The sequence below is a fragment of the Capricornis sumatraensis genome, chromosome 3 (genome assembly GCF_032405125.1).
Source record: "Capricornis sumatraensis isolate serow.1 chromosome 3, serow.2, whole genome shotgun sequence".
NCBI classification, from domain to species: Eukaryota; Metazoa; Chordata; class Mammalia; order Artiodactyla; family Bovidae; genus Capricornis; species Capricornis sumatraensis.
The window spans coordinates 250,806-266,681 of record NC_091071.1 but is presented as its reverse complement, the minus strand read 5'-3'; the positions used below and the strand labels follow the sequence as shown (position 1 = coordinate 266,681).

The 15,876-nt window shown below is 65.9% G+C and overlaps 1 protein-coding gene across 2 annotated transcripts in view; it reads left to right on the top strand.

Annotated features, from left to right (window-relative positions):
• PRKAR1B (protein kinase cAMP-dependent type I regulatory subunit beta) overlaps positions 1 to 14,056 on the top strand; it is a 75,768-nt gene extending 61,712 nt beyond the window's left edge. For both annotated transcript variants that reach the window (XM_068968011.1, XM_068968010.1), the window contains exons 9-11: positions 1,397 to 1,518; positions 12,725 to 12,806; positions 12,956 to 14,056. In XM_068968011.1, coding sequence (XP_068824112.1) covers positions 1,397 to 1,518; positions 12,725 to 12,806; positions 12,956 to 13,128 — 377 coding nt within the window. In that variant the 3' untranslated portion in view covers positions 13,129 to 14,056. The remainder of the gene's footprint in view (positions 1 to 1,396; positions 1,519 to 12,724; positions 12,807 to 12,955) is intronic.
• Positions 14,057 to 15,876: the final 1,820 nt, after the last annotated feature.

Below are 15,876 nucleotides of genomic sequence, written 5' to 3'. Positions count from 1 at the left end.
GGCTGCCTTAGAAGGGCTGCGTTGGGGTGACCCCACGTGGGCTGACCGTCTGCACCTGGAGCTGAGCACAGCAAAAGTGCCCTGAAGCGTCCACCTTGGAGGTCAGGGCCAAGGAGTCGCCCACCAGCTTCTCCCGACCCTTCTCTCCTGGGATTTGCATCGTCGGGGAGGAAGCCCTGATTCTCCGACCTCGGGATGGTCAAGGTCTCAAGTGTAATAGAAAAACCTGCTGATCATACATGAGGAAGTGAGCTTCCTGAGCCAGAGACTGTAAAGTCAGAGGCTCTAGTCGCCTTGGAAGGAGACCAAACGCCAGTCACGCATTTACCGGCACCGGTTTCCTCGTGGGGACAGACCGTGGTCCCTGCCAGAGTCACCTGCGGTCACTTGGGGGCCCCGCCGCCTCCTGCGGGCGTGGGGCGCAGATCGCGGGGCAGGTCCCACCCAGGGTGACGGCTGGCGGGCAGCCTGCTGCCAGGGGCTCCCCACCTTCCCTGCCGCCCGCAACAGAGGCGCCGCTCCAGCCCGGGCTCGGTCAGAAGCCTGTGCTTTGGGATGCGCGGCCCTGGCATGAGCTGTCGAGCTGAGAACTCCTGCCCCTAGGCGGGCCCCAAGATAGATGGCCTGCCGTGTGGTTTAGCGGCTGATGCGCGAGTGAGTGCTGAGCACAGGCCAGAGAAGTTTCTTTGACCGAGGAAGAACCGATCAGGCGATCGTTAATTTCTCATAAGAGGAGCTGGTTATTGTGCGTTTCCTTCCCGAGGGCTGAGAGCGGATGATGATGGGGAGGGAAGGCGCGAGGGAGCGGGGGAGGGGGCAGGACTCGGGAGCGTTAGCCTTGCCGCTGGGGCGAAGTATCTTGACCTGAAATAACGGAAGGTGGTCCACACCTCCGTCACAACGTAAACTCAGTCGTGTGCTCTTCGGGGGCACTGAATGGTGTTTTATAAACAGCGAATGGCTTCAGCCTCTGAATTATTTAAACCCCTGAGCAGCCTGAGTGCCGAGCTGCAATCACATTGTTTGCAAAACTCCAGGCAGCTCTGTTCTCTCAAAGATAAAAGCATTTCAGCCCACGTTACGCTGGACACACGCCCGCAGCCCCTCGTTCCGTGTTTACGCTGAGCCCGTGGTTGGCGTGGGCCAGGGCCGGTCTGGGTTCTGCGCTCTTGTGCCCTTGCTGGGCCGTGGCTGCCTCCTGGCCCCGCGCTCTCGTGGGGAAGCCTGCGCCTCCTGCGCAGACAGGTGCTGTCTTGTTCATCCCTGTGAGTTAGCAAAGCCTCGTCGCCCCAGGCCCGGCCACGTGGGCGTTTCCTGAGGTGGTCTGGGGAGGGGCACTGCCCCCGGGATCCCCCGGCCTCCCCCGGCCTCCCATGACCCCTGTGTCCCCCCTCAGCATCCCTGGAGAAGTGGGAGCGTCTGACGGTGGCCGACGCCCTGGAGCCTGTGCGGTTTGAAGATGGAGAGAAGATTGTGGTCCAGGGGCAGCCCGGGGACGACTTCTTCATCATCACGGAGGTGAGTCCAGCTCGGGCGGCAGGGGCCTCTGCGGCGGCTCCAGCCAAGGGGGCTGTGGGGTCAGGGGTGACGCCTGGTCTGCACGCGCCACCCTGCCCGGTGCTCCATGCCCACCGCCTCCGTCGGCCGTGTGGACAGCGGCCTTGGGCCCCCACTGGCGTCCTCGCCCTGGGACCCACGGCTCTCCCCTGGCCCCCAGGCCGCCCCACGCAGATGTTACGGAGACCAGACATACCAGCCGTGCGCGTGAAGCTGGGGGGCCGGGCTTGCCGAGGGAGGGGAGAGGCTGCCCCGAATGGGACCCAGGGGGCCGTGTGTGTCCTTGCAGGGGAAGCGTGTGAGCTGGGGGCCCGGGGGGGGTCTCCCCGTGTGGCTTCTCACAACCGTGTGAACTGGCCGTGGTCCCCAGTCGAGTTTGGTGTGAGAGGTGGGCACCAGCTTCCCTCACCTGGGCCCGTGTGAGTCACCGGCCGGCCCGCCACCCCGCCACCCCACCCCCCCCCCCGTGGCGACAGCTGGCTCTGCCGTAATCCGTGGCGGCCACGCTCAGCCTGCCGCTGACGGGCACGGGCAGCTGCGGAGCCGCGTGTCCCCCCACCTGGGGCCGGGCTCGGCCGTGGTCCCCGGAGAGGAGCCACAGCCGTCCCGGGGTGGACGGCAGGGGGGGCGCCTGGCCGTGGGGCCCTCCCCGTGACGCAGGCCCAAAACTATGTGGGTCTGGCTTGCTCCCTGCTGCGCCGGGCCTCCTGGTGGGAAGGGTTTCTGTTGCCTGCCCGCCGGGAAAGTGCGTGCTCCAGCCCCGCCAGCTGCCCTCGGAGATCAGGCGCCCACAGCACTGTGGAGGCCAAGAGAGGGTCCCTGAGCCGTCCAGGGAGAGCCAACCCCGCCTGGGGGCGGTGCAGAGAGGGCACAACCCGGGGACGGGGCCGGCACCCCCGACTTGGAGCCACCGTCTGAGTTTGAAACAGCGGAAGGGGGCTCCCCGGCTGCTGTGTGTGAGCGTGCGTCCTCCTGCGCGCGGTCCCCTTCTGTGCCTCAGGCCACACGCTCGCCCCATGGCCGGGGGTCCTGGGGGGCTTGCCCTGGACTCCTGCAGAAGCTTCTCCTGGGAGAGTGCCTGCGGTTCTTCCAGCTGCCTGCCTGGCTGCTCCCACGGGAGCCGTCGGAAGGCTGAAGGGTCAGGAGAACGGCCACGGGAGGGTCTCGAGGGGGCGGGCACGAGCTTCACAGTGTGCACTTGGGAGCGGGGCCCCGGCCACCTTCCAGTCCTTGGCCGGGCGCACCAGAGCCCCCGGGCCGGGCCGGGGAGCCGACCACAGGAAGCCTTCCTGCCCTGGGGCGGGAAACTCATTCGACAGTCAGGTTTCTTGGAAGAGAGGGAAAGAACCCCAGACAGAACAAATTACAATTCCTGCCGGGGCGGTCTCCGCTCCATAGACCGAGAGGTGGCACCCTGCATGTCAGCCCCGGCCCTGCGAGTCGGCCCGGCCCCGGCTGTGGCCTCACAGAAGGCTCCCGCCTGCTGGTGCCAGAGGTGACCCCACGGGTGGAGCCTCAGCCTCACTCGGAGCACCTCCAGGGCCTTCCTCCCAGGACTCAGGCTGCTCCCGTCCCTGCAGGTCCCGGTCCTGCTGTCAGATCCTCCTGCAAGTCCGCAGACGCGCCGGGGTCTGGCTCGTGGTTTCTGGAGCGCGTTTCAGCAGAAAGTTGCTTGCGTTCTCCGAACACAGCCCAGGGGGGTGCGGTGTGCACTGGCCTGCACCGTGGGCTTTCTTTTCTAAACATTTAAATTGTCAGTATTTAAAAATCAGGCTGAGTGCCGACGAATTGATGCTTTTGAACTGTGGTGTTGGAGAAGACTCTTGAGAGTCCCTTGGACTGCAGGGAGATCCAACCAGTCCATCCTAAAGGAGATCAGCCCTGGGTGCTCATTGGAAGGACTGATGCTGAAGCTGAAGCTGCAACACTTTGGCCGCCTGATGTGAAGAGCTGACTCACTGGAGAAGACTCTGATGCTGGGACGGATTGGGGCAGGAGGAGGGGACAGCAGAGGATGAGATGGCTGGATGGCATCGCCGGCTCGATGGACGTGGGTCTGTGCGCGTTCCCGGAGACAGTGAAGGAGAGACGAGCCTGGCGTGCTGCAGGCACGGGGTCGCGGAGGCAGAGGCTCCTGAGGACTCAAGGGCAGCAGAGCCGTGCTCCGCGTGAGAACTCGGGTCGGCCTCTGGACCGGCGCCCCCGCCCGGCTGCTGCTTGCTGCCTGGGTGCCGTGCCCCTCGCCTTGCGCCTCCGCACCCAACACCGTGCCTCGCTCTGGGCTCTGCACTCGCTTGCAGGCCGCTGAGTTGGCAGCTTGGTTCTTGTGCTCTTGAGGCTGAGGGGAGGAGAGCGACTCTCTGGGGCCAAGGGCTGCGCGTCGGGTCCACGGCCACAGAGCCGTGTCAGCTGGACCTGCGGGGTCCTCACGGAGCCTTGGCAACCGTGGCGACTGGGGCTTCCAGGGCGCGCCCCACGGGCAGCCTGCCCCTCGCCACCCCCGCCGAGGACCCGCGGAGAGCAGCTGGCGGGCCCCGCAGGCTCCACAGCACGGGACCCCCACTGTGGGGTGCGGCTGTGTGTGAGGGAGGCGTGCACGCTGCTTCCCCTGCTTCCCGGGGTCCCGTGGGCCCCTTCCGCTGGAGAGGCCGGTGGGTGCTGACCGCTTGTCTCGGCTGCTCCGGGGCCTGATGTTTCTTGGCGCTTCCGTTAGAGGCCGTGAAAGCCGAGCTGTGGTCGTCTTCGGGGGCACACCTGGCACGACAGTGTGGTCTGTGTTCCGGGCAGCGGGAGGTGGGGCAGGGGCCTCCCCGGGGGCCCTGACGCCTCCTGCACAAAAGCTGTCCGCGGGAGCCTTGGGAGAGCGACTCTGGGCTCTGTGGGAGCTCGGCTGCGTGGCTGAGGCCCCTCTGCTGACTGGGTGGTGGTCGGGGAAGGGCGTGGGGGGTGACTCCCAGGAACGGCGGCGGTGCTGGCCCTGGAGGGTAACCCAGCCCCCTCGGAAGGTGCAGCTTTCACAGCATCGTGTGATGTATTTGAAGTGGCCTCCTTGGCAACTTGGGTATTTTTTGCTTTTCTTCTGTGATCCACCACACTGAGGAAGTCACGGTGGGGCCTCGGGGCTCACAGGTGTCACGGGCTCAGAACTGAAAGGCAGGCTGAGCGTCTGCAGCCCCACGCCGTGTTTCCTGCCTGTGGCCCCGGCCACCTCTGAGGGGGGCGCAGTATCTCCCCACGCCAGCCCTGTGCTCCCCCGAGCCCCCCGTGACCCTGATTCCTCTGGAGGATGTGCTGGAGCGTGTGAGTAGATCCCTTATGCAGGCTGTTTGCTTGTTTGTACAATTCAGTGTGGCCTCAGCCCACAAAGCAGACAGCCAGACAGGAAAGGACGTTTGCCCTGTGGATGTGCCGGGAAGGACCCAGGCTGCTGGACCCAGGGGCCTGGTCCAACGTGGGTCTCCAGGTGTTTCTGCAAAGGTGTTTCTCTGATGCAGTTGACACCGACATCCGCCGACCTGGAGGCCGGGCCCCCAGCTCCGCGAGGAGTGGGGAGTGTGGACTGGCGGGGCCCTGCCCCCTCGGGGTGGACCTGAGGCCGTGCCGGGTGCAGGCTGCCCTGGCGCTGCTGCTGCTCACCCCCGCCTTCCGCCAGGCCTCTGTCTGCCCCCTGCTCTTCAGGTGGGTGCAGGCTGCCCTGGGCACTGCGTCCCCCGTGTGAGGGGCTGGCAGGGACCCCCACCTGCACAGACGTGAGGACCAGCCCCTGCACACACTGGACGCGTCATTGCCAACGCCTGCTGGGTACCTGCCGGGGCTCAGTGGGCCCCGGGGCCTCTGCCAGGCCTGCAGCGGGCGCTCCTTGTCTCTGGGCTCTGCGTCACGCCAGCCGTCTCTGAGGCCGTGGGGGCCTGCCAGCCCTTTGGACAGTGGACCCCAGCGCTCCAGGAGTGTGTTCTCTGGAGGCCAGAGCAGGCATGCGGCCGTCAACCTGGGGCCGCTCGAACATGACAGAAGGCACAGTGGGTCTCCCAGGGCCCGGCCAGCAGCTGAATGTGGAGTCCGAGGCAGCCCGGCCACTCTGGGACCCCGTCTAGTCACCGAGGCTCTGAAGCGCCTGGTGGCCCGCGGGTTCTTGGCCACTGACGGCAGGAGCCACAGGGCTCCTGGAAGCGTCTGCAGGACAGAGCCCGGGGGGCTGCCCAGGGAGGGGGCTGGCAGGCGGGGTCTGGTGAGGAGCATGGGCCGCCTGCAGCTCTGGGGACTCAGTTTACCCCCCGGAAGGACTCTGGGCACAGGCCGAGGCCCGGCCTGGGTCTCAGTCCTCGGTCCTGACGCAGCCCACCCTGTGGGTGACTCCACGCGGCAGAGCCTCGGGGGCCTGTGGGCAGCTGGGCAGAGCCGGTCCCCTCCAGCCTGCTCCCACAGCCAGGAGGCGTTGCCATGGAAACCCAAGGCTGGACGCAGCTTCTCTCTGTGCAAATCACTTCTGTGAACGTCCCTGACGCTGACGCGACCGCTGAGCGGCCACTTCGAAGCCATCTCTGGAGGGGCCTCTGTGTTCACCGTCATCTCGGGAACTTTCAGGGAGACACCCGAAAGCCCCACTGTGCGCCGGGCCGAGGCTCAGTGACCTGCGGGGGCGGTGGCCACCGCTGGGCCGTGTGTGGGGTGTTCGCCGAGGTGGGAGAACCCCTTGCCGCAGACCCGCCCTGGTCCCATGCGGAGACGGGGAGGCCGGGGTGGAGCCGGGGCCCGCGTTCCGGTGGGCTGCGTGTGGACGTGTGAGTCGAAGTCCTCCAAGGGGGGAAGGTGGGCGGGATGTCCAGAGGAACCTCAGGCCCAAGGCTGAGCAGGCGGGCGGGCGCGGGGGCAGGCCGAACCAGACCCCTGCCCTACAGACAAGGGCTTTGGATGCCCTCCGAGACCCCCTGCAAGGGCAGGGACGTTGTGTCCAGCTGCCCAGGCTTCTTAGGAGCTGGACAACGGCAGCGGTCCCGCCCGGGACTCCCGGCTCCTGGGGGGCCTCCTGCGGGCCCGGGGGTCTGCCTGTCCTGGACCCCTGCTCCTCACCGTGGGCCTGTCTGATGGCTCGCCCTGCCCCTCCGCCGCTAGACGATGTCCTTCGCGGCTCAGCCGCAGGGGCCCTACAGGGAGGTGCCTGAGGGCAGCCCACGTCTGCGTGGTCCCGCCGCGGTAGGTGCCAGACTCCCGTGTCTGGGGAGGGAGCGGAGCCTGAGGTGTCGGAGCATGGCTGTCTCGGTGCGGTAGGTGCCAGACTCCCGTGTCTGGGGAGGGAGCGGAGCCTGAGGTGTCGGAGCATGGCTGTCTCTGTCCAGAGGCAGCAGGAAGACACTCTCCGCTTCTGGGCTGAACCAGGTGAGCGCTTTTCCAGACGCCTGGCTGGGCCGAGCGCCTTCTGCCTGCACATCCACCCGCCCCGCCCACTCAGCTGTCTGTCATCCCTGCCGGCTCGGTCACCAGCACCCGGAAGGCTCCCATCTGGACCACGTCCTTTCTGCGTCTCTGAAGGGTGGCTTCAGTTCACAGCAAAGTGGAGGGAACGTACGGAGGTCCGCCCTGCACAGCCTCCCCACCAGGCACCCCTGCCCGGCTGTGGGCCTCCCTGCACGCGTCCCCGCAGCCCAGCCCGGGCACTCAGGCCCTCATCGGCCACCACTGCATCACGAGCGGCCTCCCTGCCGGGAGAGGCCTCACGCTGTCCCTGCCCGCCTGGCGCTCCCACGCCAGCGCCCAGCTCTTCAGCGTCCCCCGGTTCCCCTTTTCCAGGTGGTCCTGCAGCTGGAATCACGGGGTCTGAGGCCGTCTCTTGCCGGTGCCTTTCATCCAGTGATCTGCGTGCGCGTTTCCTCCGTGGCTCTCCAGGGCTGGACGGCTCACTGTTTCTAGCGCCGAGTAGTCTACCGTCTGGATGTCGGTGGCGTGCAGCTACCCGGCTGCGTCTGACTCTGTGGGCCCCGCGGACGGCCGTGCGCTGGGCTCCCCGTCCTTTGCCAGTCTGCGTATCTGTCACCTTCGGAAAGGCCCTTTGGTTGCTTCCAAGTCTTGACACTTAAGAAGGAAGCTGCTCCGAGCATCTCTGTGCTGGTTTTTGTGGCCTCATGACTTCAGCCTCGTCCTCTGAGCAGGTTCCAAGGAGCTCCATGCACTGCTGTCTCTGAGGTGGCGACCCCTGTCTGGTGTCTGCTCGCTGCTTGAGCATGCCTCTGCTGACCGTCTGCGGGGCTCTCACGCCCAGATGGCACAGCCCCTGTCTTGGGCGGCTCTGATGTCCCCTGCGAGGGTCAGAGGAGCCCAGGGGGCTCCTGGGCCCTAATTCACCGCCCAGTGGCCTTGTCCTCTGGGGGCCAGTCCTCTGGGAGCCCCCTTTTATAGGTCCTAGCCTGTGCGCCTCAGTCGTCCTTTCCTTGGGGAGGACAGCTCCCAGCACCAGCCATGTGGGCACTCCTAGGCGCCAGACGACCTGACCGCGTCCCCTTGTGAGCCGTCCGGCTCTGCTTTCCCAGGTCCTCGAGGCGGTGGCGTTCCCAGACCACAGACGTGGATCCCGAGGTCCCGTTTTCTCCCCAGCACCAGCGGGGGCAGAGATAAACAGTGTGCACAGACCGTGGCCGAGGGAGACCCTGCAGACGCGCCGTCCTGGACAGACCAGCCTGTGGGAGTGTCAGCCCCCACCCCTGCCGCTGCCCGCTGGCCGGGGAGCGGGGCAGCCCGAGGGCGGCTACCCTCGCAGTCTCAGCCAGGCTGCCCTGGGCCTGCGCGCCTGGCTCCCCATGTCTGGCCGTGCCGGAAGCCTGCCCGTCCTGCAGGTGAGGCAACTGAGGTTTGGGCGGTGCCTGGCTCTCCCCGGTGGCCAGCACGCGGAGGAGCCAGGCCTGAGCCGCGGGAGCTGTGTGGGGCTGGCCCAGGCTGCATCGGGGGCGCTTCCGGTGGGGCTTCCTGTACCTGCACCCATGTCCCTTCTCTCAGTCGCCCTTTAATTTATGGGCAGTGATGCCAGTTCCAGTTTATGGCCGTGACTTTTTTTTTTTTAATATATATTTGTTGAAATAAGTGCATTTCCCTGGTGGCTCAGAGGATAAAGAATCCGCTTGCAATGCAAGAGACCCCGATTCAATCCCTGGGTTGGGATGATCCCCTGGAGAAGGGAATGGCCACCCACTCCAGCGTTCTGGCCTGGAGAGTCCCAGGGACAGAGGAGCCTGTTGGTCTATAGTCCATGGGGTCATAAAGAATCAGATGCGACCGAGCGACTGACATTTTCACAGCTTCTTTTCGTTCTTCCTGAACTTGGCGTCAGTGGGCCCTGAGCCTGAGTTCTCACTGCAGGGCGGGCCGGGGCTCAGGTTCACCCCTGTGCACTGAGAGGCGCGTGTGTCCCTTCCCTCGCTGGGCTGGACACGCACGAGGGTTGTGACAGACTCCGGTCTGTGCCCAGCGGCTGGGAGCCGGGGGGTGGTCATCTCTCTCCCTGGACGCCGTCTGCCCAGCCCCTAACCTGACTCCCTGGGGTTGCGCCCCGGGCGCTGACCCGTCTGCCCTGTTGCCCCAGAGTTCTGGGGGGCGCCTGAGGGTTCTGGGGGCGCCTGTGGGTTCGGGGGCGCCTGCAGGTTCTGGGGGCGCCTGTGGGTTCGGGGGCGCCTGCGGGTTCGGGGGCGCCTGCGGGTTCTGGGGGCGCCTGCGGGTTCGGGGGCGCCTGCGGGTTCTGGGGGCGCCTGCGGGTTCGGGGGGCGCCTGCGGGTTCGGGGGCGCCTGCGGGTTCTGGGGGCGCCTGCGGGTTCGGGGGGCGCCTGCGGGTTCGGGGGCGCCTGCGGGTTCTGGGGGCGCCTGCGGGTTCGGGGGCACCTGCGCCTGCTGGTCCTCACTGGTCAGTTCTCTTAGTCCTTAAGTGGCATCCGGCTCACAAGCCAGAGGCCTGGGTGACGGCCTGCAGGATGGGGGGACCCTGAGGGGGCGAGGCTGCCCTCCCTGCCTCGCTGGGTGCAGCCCCCATGGCCGGAGCCACGACTCCCGACGGCCGTCACCTGCACTGCTGGGGGCTCTGGGCCGGGCTGGGGGGCGGTTCTGGGGAGCGGGGAGCCCGAGACACTGCTTCAACGAGCGCGTCCCCCTCGACCTTGGTTGCTTCCTATCTCGTGAAGGTCATGCGTCCCATTGTGGAAACCAGAGTTGGTTTGGGTTTTGCCTCTGCAGAAAGATTTCAAACATGAAAAATGTTTTAAGGAAAACGGGTCTCTTGTGATAACCCATCTCCCCCAGGCTCTGGCCGGGACGTTCTTCCCGTGCGTCCTCCCGGGCCGACTCCTCTGTGACCCGGTTTATTTTGAGAGCTGGGCTAGAGTCAGTGAGTGAGAAGTCTGGGGAATGTGGCCTGGATCCTGGCGAGTGTGTTTTTCCAGCCCCCAGAGTTCCGGTGCTCAGTCCCTGGAGGACGTCTGTGCTGCCTTTTCTGCCGTCTGGGAAAGGAGCTCGGACGGGCCGGCTGCTCCGGGCCCGTGATGGTCTCTCTGGGGTGGGAAGAGCTGGGCGTGTGCTGGGCACGCCGGGGCCCATGTCGTGGGAACGCCGGGCCCTGCTGGCCGAGGCCCCACCCCGCCGAGCCCATCTGCGCGTTTCCCTCGCTCCCACCCCTGGCTTGCTGGCTGTGCCTTCCCAGGACAGGGACTGTCTGCCTTTGCATCAGGGCCCGGCGGTGGTGGATGGTCAGCCTTGGCTGCTGAAACGGAGACCCCCGGGGCTGCTGCGGAGCTTCCCTGCCTCATGAAGCAGTGACCCAGGGTCATCGCGGGCACCCGGGGCGCGTGGCCCTGTCCTGTGGCCCAGCTGCCCTGGCACCCGGGGCAGACGTTCCCTGGTGGAGGCGGGGCTGCGGCAGCAGGAAGAGAGTTGGTGCAGCGCACGCCCCGCCAGGGACATGCGGTCCGTGGGCACGTGCCCGCAGCCCAGACGTGCAAGGACCTGGTGGGGCTGGCCTGTCCTGTCGGTTCTGCTTGCTCGGGGCTCCTCCGAGGGCCTTTCTGTGTGTCCATGCTCACACCGTCCAGCGTGGAGGGTCTGTTAGGACCTCGGTTTTCTGAGCCTCCACGTCAAGGCCCTGGTGGGAAAGCGCTGTCCATCTGTCCCAGTGGAAACCAATTTCAGCTCATCAGCCTGCGTGGATCATAAGACGGGCTGGTCCACGCGTGACCGGGAGAGATGCTGCGGTGGCTGCAGGGGGCTTGCAGGTTCCAGAGAAGACGGATCCGGGAGGGGTCCGCACGAGGCTGGGGGGCTGCTTGGGGGGGAGACGGGTGAGGAACAGAGCTGAGCCCATCCCTGTTTCCTGTGCCCCAGGCCTCGCCCCCGTCCCGAGCAGGCAGGGCAGAACTTGGGGAGGGGAGCCAGTCACTTTGGCTGCAGGTGAACTCAGGACCTGCTCTGACCAGTGAGGTGTGAGGGGAGGGTGCCTGGAGCTTCCAGGTTTTCCTGTCGATGGCACTGGGGAGGCATTTAGCGACTCCCGGAGCGGTGGCAGCCGCGGTCGCACCATGAGGGTCCGACCGAGGCCACGAAGGAGGCAAGGAGGAGCCCAGGGGCACACGCACCTGCGGGCCTCTGGGTTGGCCAGCCCGGAAGCCTCCTGCATCTTCTGGTTTGGGGACAGCGGTCAACCTTAGTAGCCTTCAGACACGTTGAGCTGGGTTTTCTCTTGTTTGAGGCTTGAAGCCTCTCGGGTGCTCTAAGCCTTGAGTGAACCAGAAAACTTCAGATCCATCCTGGGGTCCAGATGAGGAGAGCGATCCAGCTGTAAAGTGGGAGACTGTCTAAAATGGGGGTGTGAGTGGTATGCGTGAAAAGGCGTGAGTGTGAGTGACATTTAGGGAAGCGCAGCGGCGTCTCCAGAGAGTCGCTGCGGCCCCTGTGGTGCTGTCAGCCCTGCACTGACTGCCCTCCCATCCAGGGGAGCAGGTCTCTGCTCCTCTCTGTGGCATCGGCGTGAGACCATGTGTCCTGCAGGCCCCGCCCGTTGGCCTGGGTCTGTGGACGTCTCACCCAGGGAGGACTCCCGGCTCGGGGGTTTCCGGCCCAAGGAGCACTCCCAGCAGGGGGGGGGGGCGTCAGGCCCAGGGAGCACTCCCGGGTGGGTGGAGAAGTCTGCTCGTTCCAGGTCCCTCTGTCTGTCCACCAGCATTGTAAACACCCCAGACGCCCGGGAGCCAAGAGGCCCCGGGGCTGGAAGGGGCCACAACGGGGCTGCCCAGGGCCAGAGGTCCCAGGCCTGGCGGGCGCTGGCAGGGTCTTCTGACTGCGTCTCGCAGCCCGGGCAGAGGGGTTCACCCGTTAACCCGGCCGCGGCCGGGCCAGCACGCATGTTTCTGGGTCCTGGTGAGCCAAGTCCACGGGGAGACAGACTGTGCTCGTCTATGTGGCCAGGGTGTTGGCACTGGCTGTCCAGACTGGGGACACGCGTGAGCAGCAGGTAGCCGAGGGCCTGGTGGGCGCGAGAGGACCCCGGTGCCACAGGAGCCTTGTCCTGGGGCCCCAGCTGCTCAGCCGTGCTGCGGACGTGCCCCGCTGGGGGCCAGCATGGATACAGAGGGCGCTGTGCCCATCTGCGTGGCTCAGAGCCGCTGGAGACCGTGCAGGCTGGTGGGGCGGCTGGGGAGGCCTCACCCTGACTCCTCAGCTGCGTGGGGAAGACCCCAGTTTGGACGAAGCTCCAGCCCCCGACCCCAGGCGACAGGCCAGGGACTCTGCATTTGGAAGCCCCCAGGGCTGGCCGCAGCTGCTGAAGCTGTGTCTCAGGTGTGGACTGTGGCCTCATTCATCGCTGAGCCTCGGGGTCTGCAGGCACCCCATCACCGCGCAAGGGGAGCGCGACCCCCAGGCCACAGTGCCCCTGTCCTTGAGACTTAGGCCAAGGTTGGCTGGGGGGAGTGCTGCCCAAGAGATGGCTCTAGGTTCTGCCAGCACCCGGCCCAGGGGGTGGCCGGGGTGTGCCCTGCGCCGAGCACGGCTCCCGGAGCCTACACCTTGCTCCAGGTGGGGGCGTGCGGAGCTGGCAGAAGGGGGTTGCGGACAGGACCCTCGGGGGTGAGCCCAGGAACCCCCACCCTGGCCCGCTGGGCCCTGGCTGGCTGGCCCTCACGCGCGCCCTTGGCCTCTGCAGGGCGCGGCTTCGGTCCTGCAGCGCCGGTCCCCCAGCGAGGAGTATGTGGAGGTCGGGCGCCTCGGGCCCTCTGACTACTTCGGTGAGTTCGGGCTCTCTCCTGGGGGGGTGGCCAGCTTGCGGGGCCCCAGCAGGGCCTGGGCGGGGGCATGGGAGTCCTGGGAGGCCTGGGCGCTGTCCCCCTGGGGAGGGCACCCCGATGCCCGCAGCCCTGACGCCCCTCGCCCCCAGGGGAGATCGCGCTTCTCCTGAATCGGCCCCGGGCAGCCACGGTGGTGGCGCGGGGGCCCCTCAAGTGCGTGAAGCTGGACCGGCCCCGCTTTGAGCGCGTGCTGGGGCCCTGCTCCGAGATCCTCAAGAGAAACATCCAGCGCTACAACAGCTTCATCTCGCTCACCGTCTGAGCGCCCTCCCGGGAATAAACGCGGTGCCTCCCGGAAGGCAGCCCTCTCCCCGCCTCCCTGCCCCGACCCCCTCGAGGCCCCTCTCAGGGAGCCCGCCCCCCACCCCATCTCCTGCGGCGCAGGCAGCTCCCTGGCCCAGGCCTGGTGACATGACGCCGCTGGGCTGCAGTTGGTCTGGGGCGATGACGTCCCTGTTCTTGGAGCTGGAAGCTGAGGCTGCAAAACTCAAGCCCCTCCCTCAGACGTGTGCCTCCCCCGGGTCCCTCAAGATGCCAGAGCTGGAGATGCTCTGGTAGCTTCAGCCAGGCTTGGCCTTGGAGCAGGGTGTGGGGTGGTGAACGTCCCCTCTTCTGGGAAGCCCGGCACACCGGCCCGTTTGCCTGACCATCAGGGCGGGGGCTGTCTCGCTGGGCCAGGATGCCCAGCAGGGAAGGCCCCGCTGTTTGAGTCTGGGGCTTCCCCAGGCATGGGAGGCCTGCCCCCTGGGTCAGGAGGGGCCCCCCTGCCCCCACTGCTCCACAGAGCAGCCTCTTGGAGACTTGGAGGGGGTGCAGGGACCTTCTGAGCACGTTCTGGATGCAGCTGTGAGCCACCTTCCCGCAGACAGGCCTCCGCTACCGGGAGCATCGCCCTGGGAAGGCGGGTGTCCGAGCCTCTCCCCGAGCAGGAGCGTGTGTCAGGCCAGCCCACGGCTCGCACACCTAGGTCATCCATCGATTGACTGCCCCCCGGAAGTGCCATCGGGCCTGCTCCCAGCGGAGTGGGAGCGGCCGGGGCCTGTGCGCATGGGTGACCTGAAGTGCCAGCGAGACGCCGTGGTTACCCCGGTCGGCCCCGCCGTGCGGCCTGGGGAGCTGCCCAGTCTAAGGGGACCCCTGCTTTGCCTCTGAGTGTCTCTGTGGTGTGTGAGCCCTGCCCTGCTCATCACGATGTTCCGAATGCCGCATGTGTTATTAAATGTGTAGTGAAGTTCATCTGCCCGACTCCGGGTTTCGGTCTAAAATTTTTAGAGAAGACTTTCTTCCTTTCGTCTGTCTCTATTCTGGTCAAATAGTCATAAAACTTAGCGTCTTAACCATTTGCAGCCATTTGCGCGTTAAGCGCGTTCATACAGAACTTTCTCACCTTCCCAGCCTGAGACCCTGTCCCCGTGGACGCTGACGCCCCTCCCCCAGCCCCGGCCCCCTCCTGTCTGTCTCCGTGGCCCTGACTCCTCCGGGACCTCAAAACTGGGGTCAGACAGTGTCTGTCCTTCCGTGTCTGGCTCATTTCATGGCTATGTCCTCAAGGTTCACGCGCGATGGAGCCGGGCCAGCATCTCCTTCCTTCTTAAGGTTGAATCATATCCCGTGTGAGCGTGGACCACGTTTTGTCTCCATTCACCCCACTGATGGTGATGGTCCCTGGGGCTTTCAGCCGCCTGCCACCGTCATAGCTGACGAGCTGGCTGCGGCCCCCAGGGGGCGGGGTGCTGGCAGCTTTCAGGGTGTGAAGCTGTGCAGCAGGAGGCAGGCCCCGAGCCCACCCTGGGGGACCATGCTCTGACAGCCTGGGGGCAAGTTTCTGAGCAGCAGCTCGGGAAGGGGCTGACGCTGGGGAGCACGTGCCGTCTGCTCCTCCTGTCCAGACTTCGGGGAGCAGCAGGCCTGCGCCTCCCCTAGGACGGCCGGCTCAAGACCACAGTCTACGGCCCCACCACGCGGGGGTGCATGTCGGCTGCGCCATTCCCAGAGAGCCCTCAGGCTAGCTTTCAGGCTCCTGCTGTGAGGGTGCGAAGGGCCCACTGCCCAGGGCCTCCCAGACAGGCTCCCTGGGAGAGTTGGGCACAGCTCCAGGATGAAATCTGAGCCAGGGCGGGGTCTTGACCCCCAGAGAGCTGCTGCTGCTGGTCTAGGCAGCAGCTTCTGGGTCGACAACAGGTGTACGGCCTGCGGGCACCTGCCCTGGGCCTTGTCTCGAGGGCTGTGAGCAGTGGCCCCTGGAGCCAGGATGGGAGCTTCGGCTCAACCAGCCCTGGGGGAGCTGTCGTGAGCCCTGTCCGTCCAGTGGGTAGGCGTCCGCTGTGCACGGCACAGAGACAGCCGTTTGTTGAGGGCCGGCCCGGGGCCTACTCCACACGCTCCGGGAAGCTCTCCCGAACCCCGGGGCTGGGGGGCTGTCCTGCTCTGGGCTCCCGCTGCCCCCACGTGCTTCCCAAGGAGAGAGAGCAGCCACTTAAGACCCCCGCTCCTCCTGAGGGCCGAGGCTGCGCCATCCAGGATGCAGGGAGGGCAGAGGCCACGGGCTTCTCTGCAGCAGGAGTGAGGTCAACGCACACACCCTTCAGTTTCCTTTGAAGGACGTCTACTGAGTAATAAAACCACCACACTCTGCAAAGCGCCGCACACGGTAACACGTGAGCCACGTGTGTAAAACAAGCGGGGTTCTCTGTGTCCCCCAGTTCAAGCTGTTCACGTATATGAAACAAATGAGGTTCTCTGTGTCCCCCAGTTCAAGCAGTTCACGTATATGAAACAAGCGGGGTTCTCTGTGTCCCCCAGTTTAAGCTGTTCACGTATATGAAACAAATGAGGTTCTCTGTGTCCTCCAGTTCAAGCTGTTCACGTATATGAAACAAGCGGGATTCTCTGTGTCCCCCAGTTCAAGCTGTTCACGTATATGAAACAAGCGGGGTTCTCTGTGTCCTCCAGTTCAAGCTGTTCACGTATATGAAACAAGCGGGATTCTCTGTGTCCCCCAGTTCAAGCT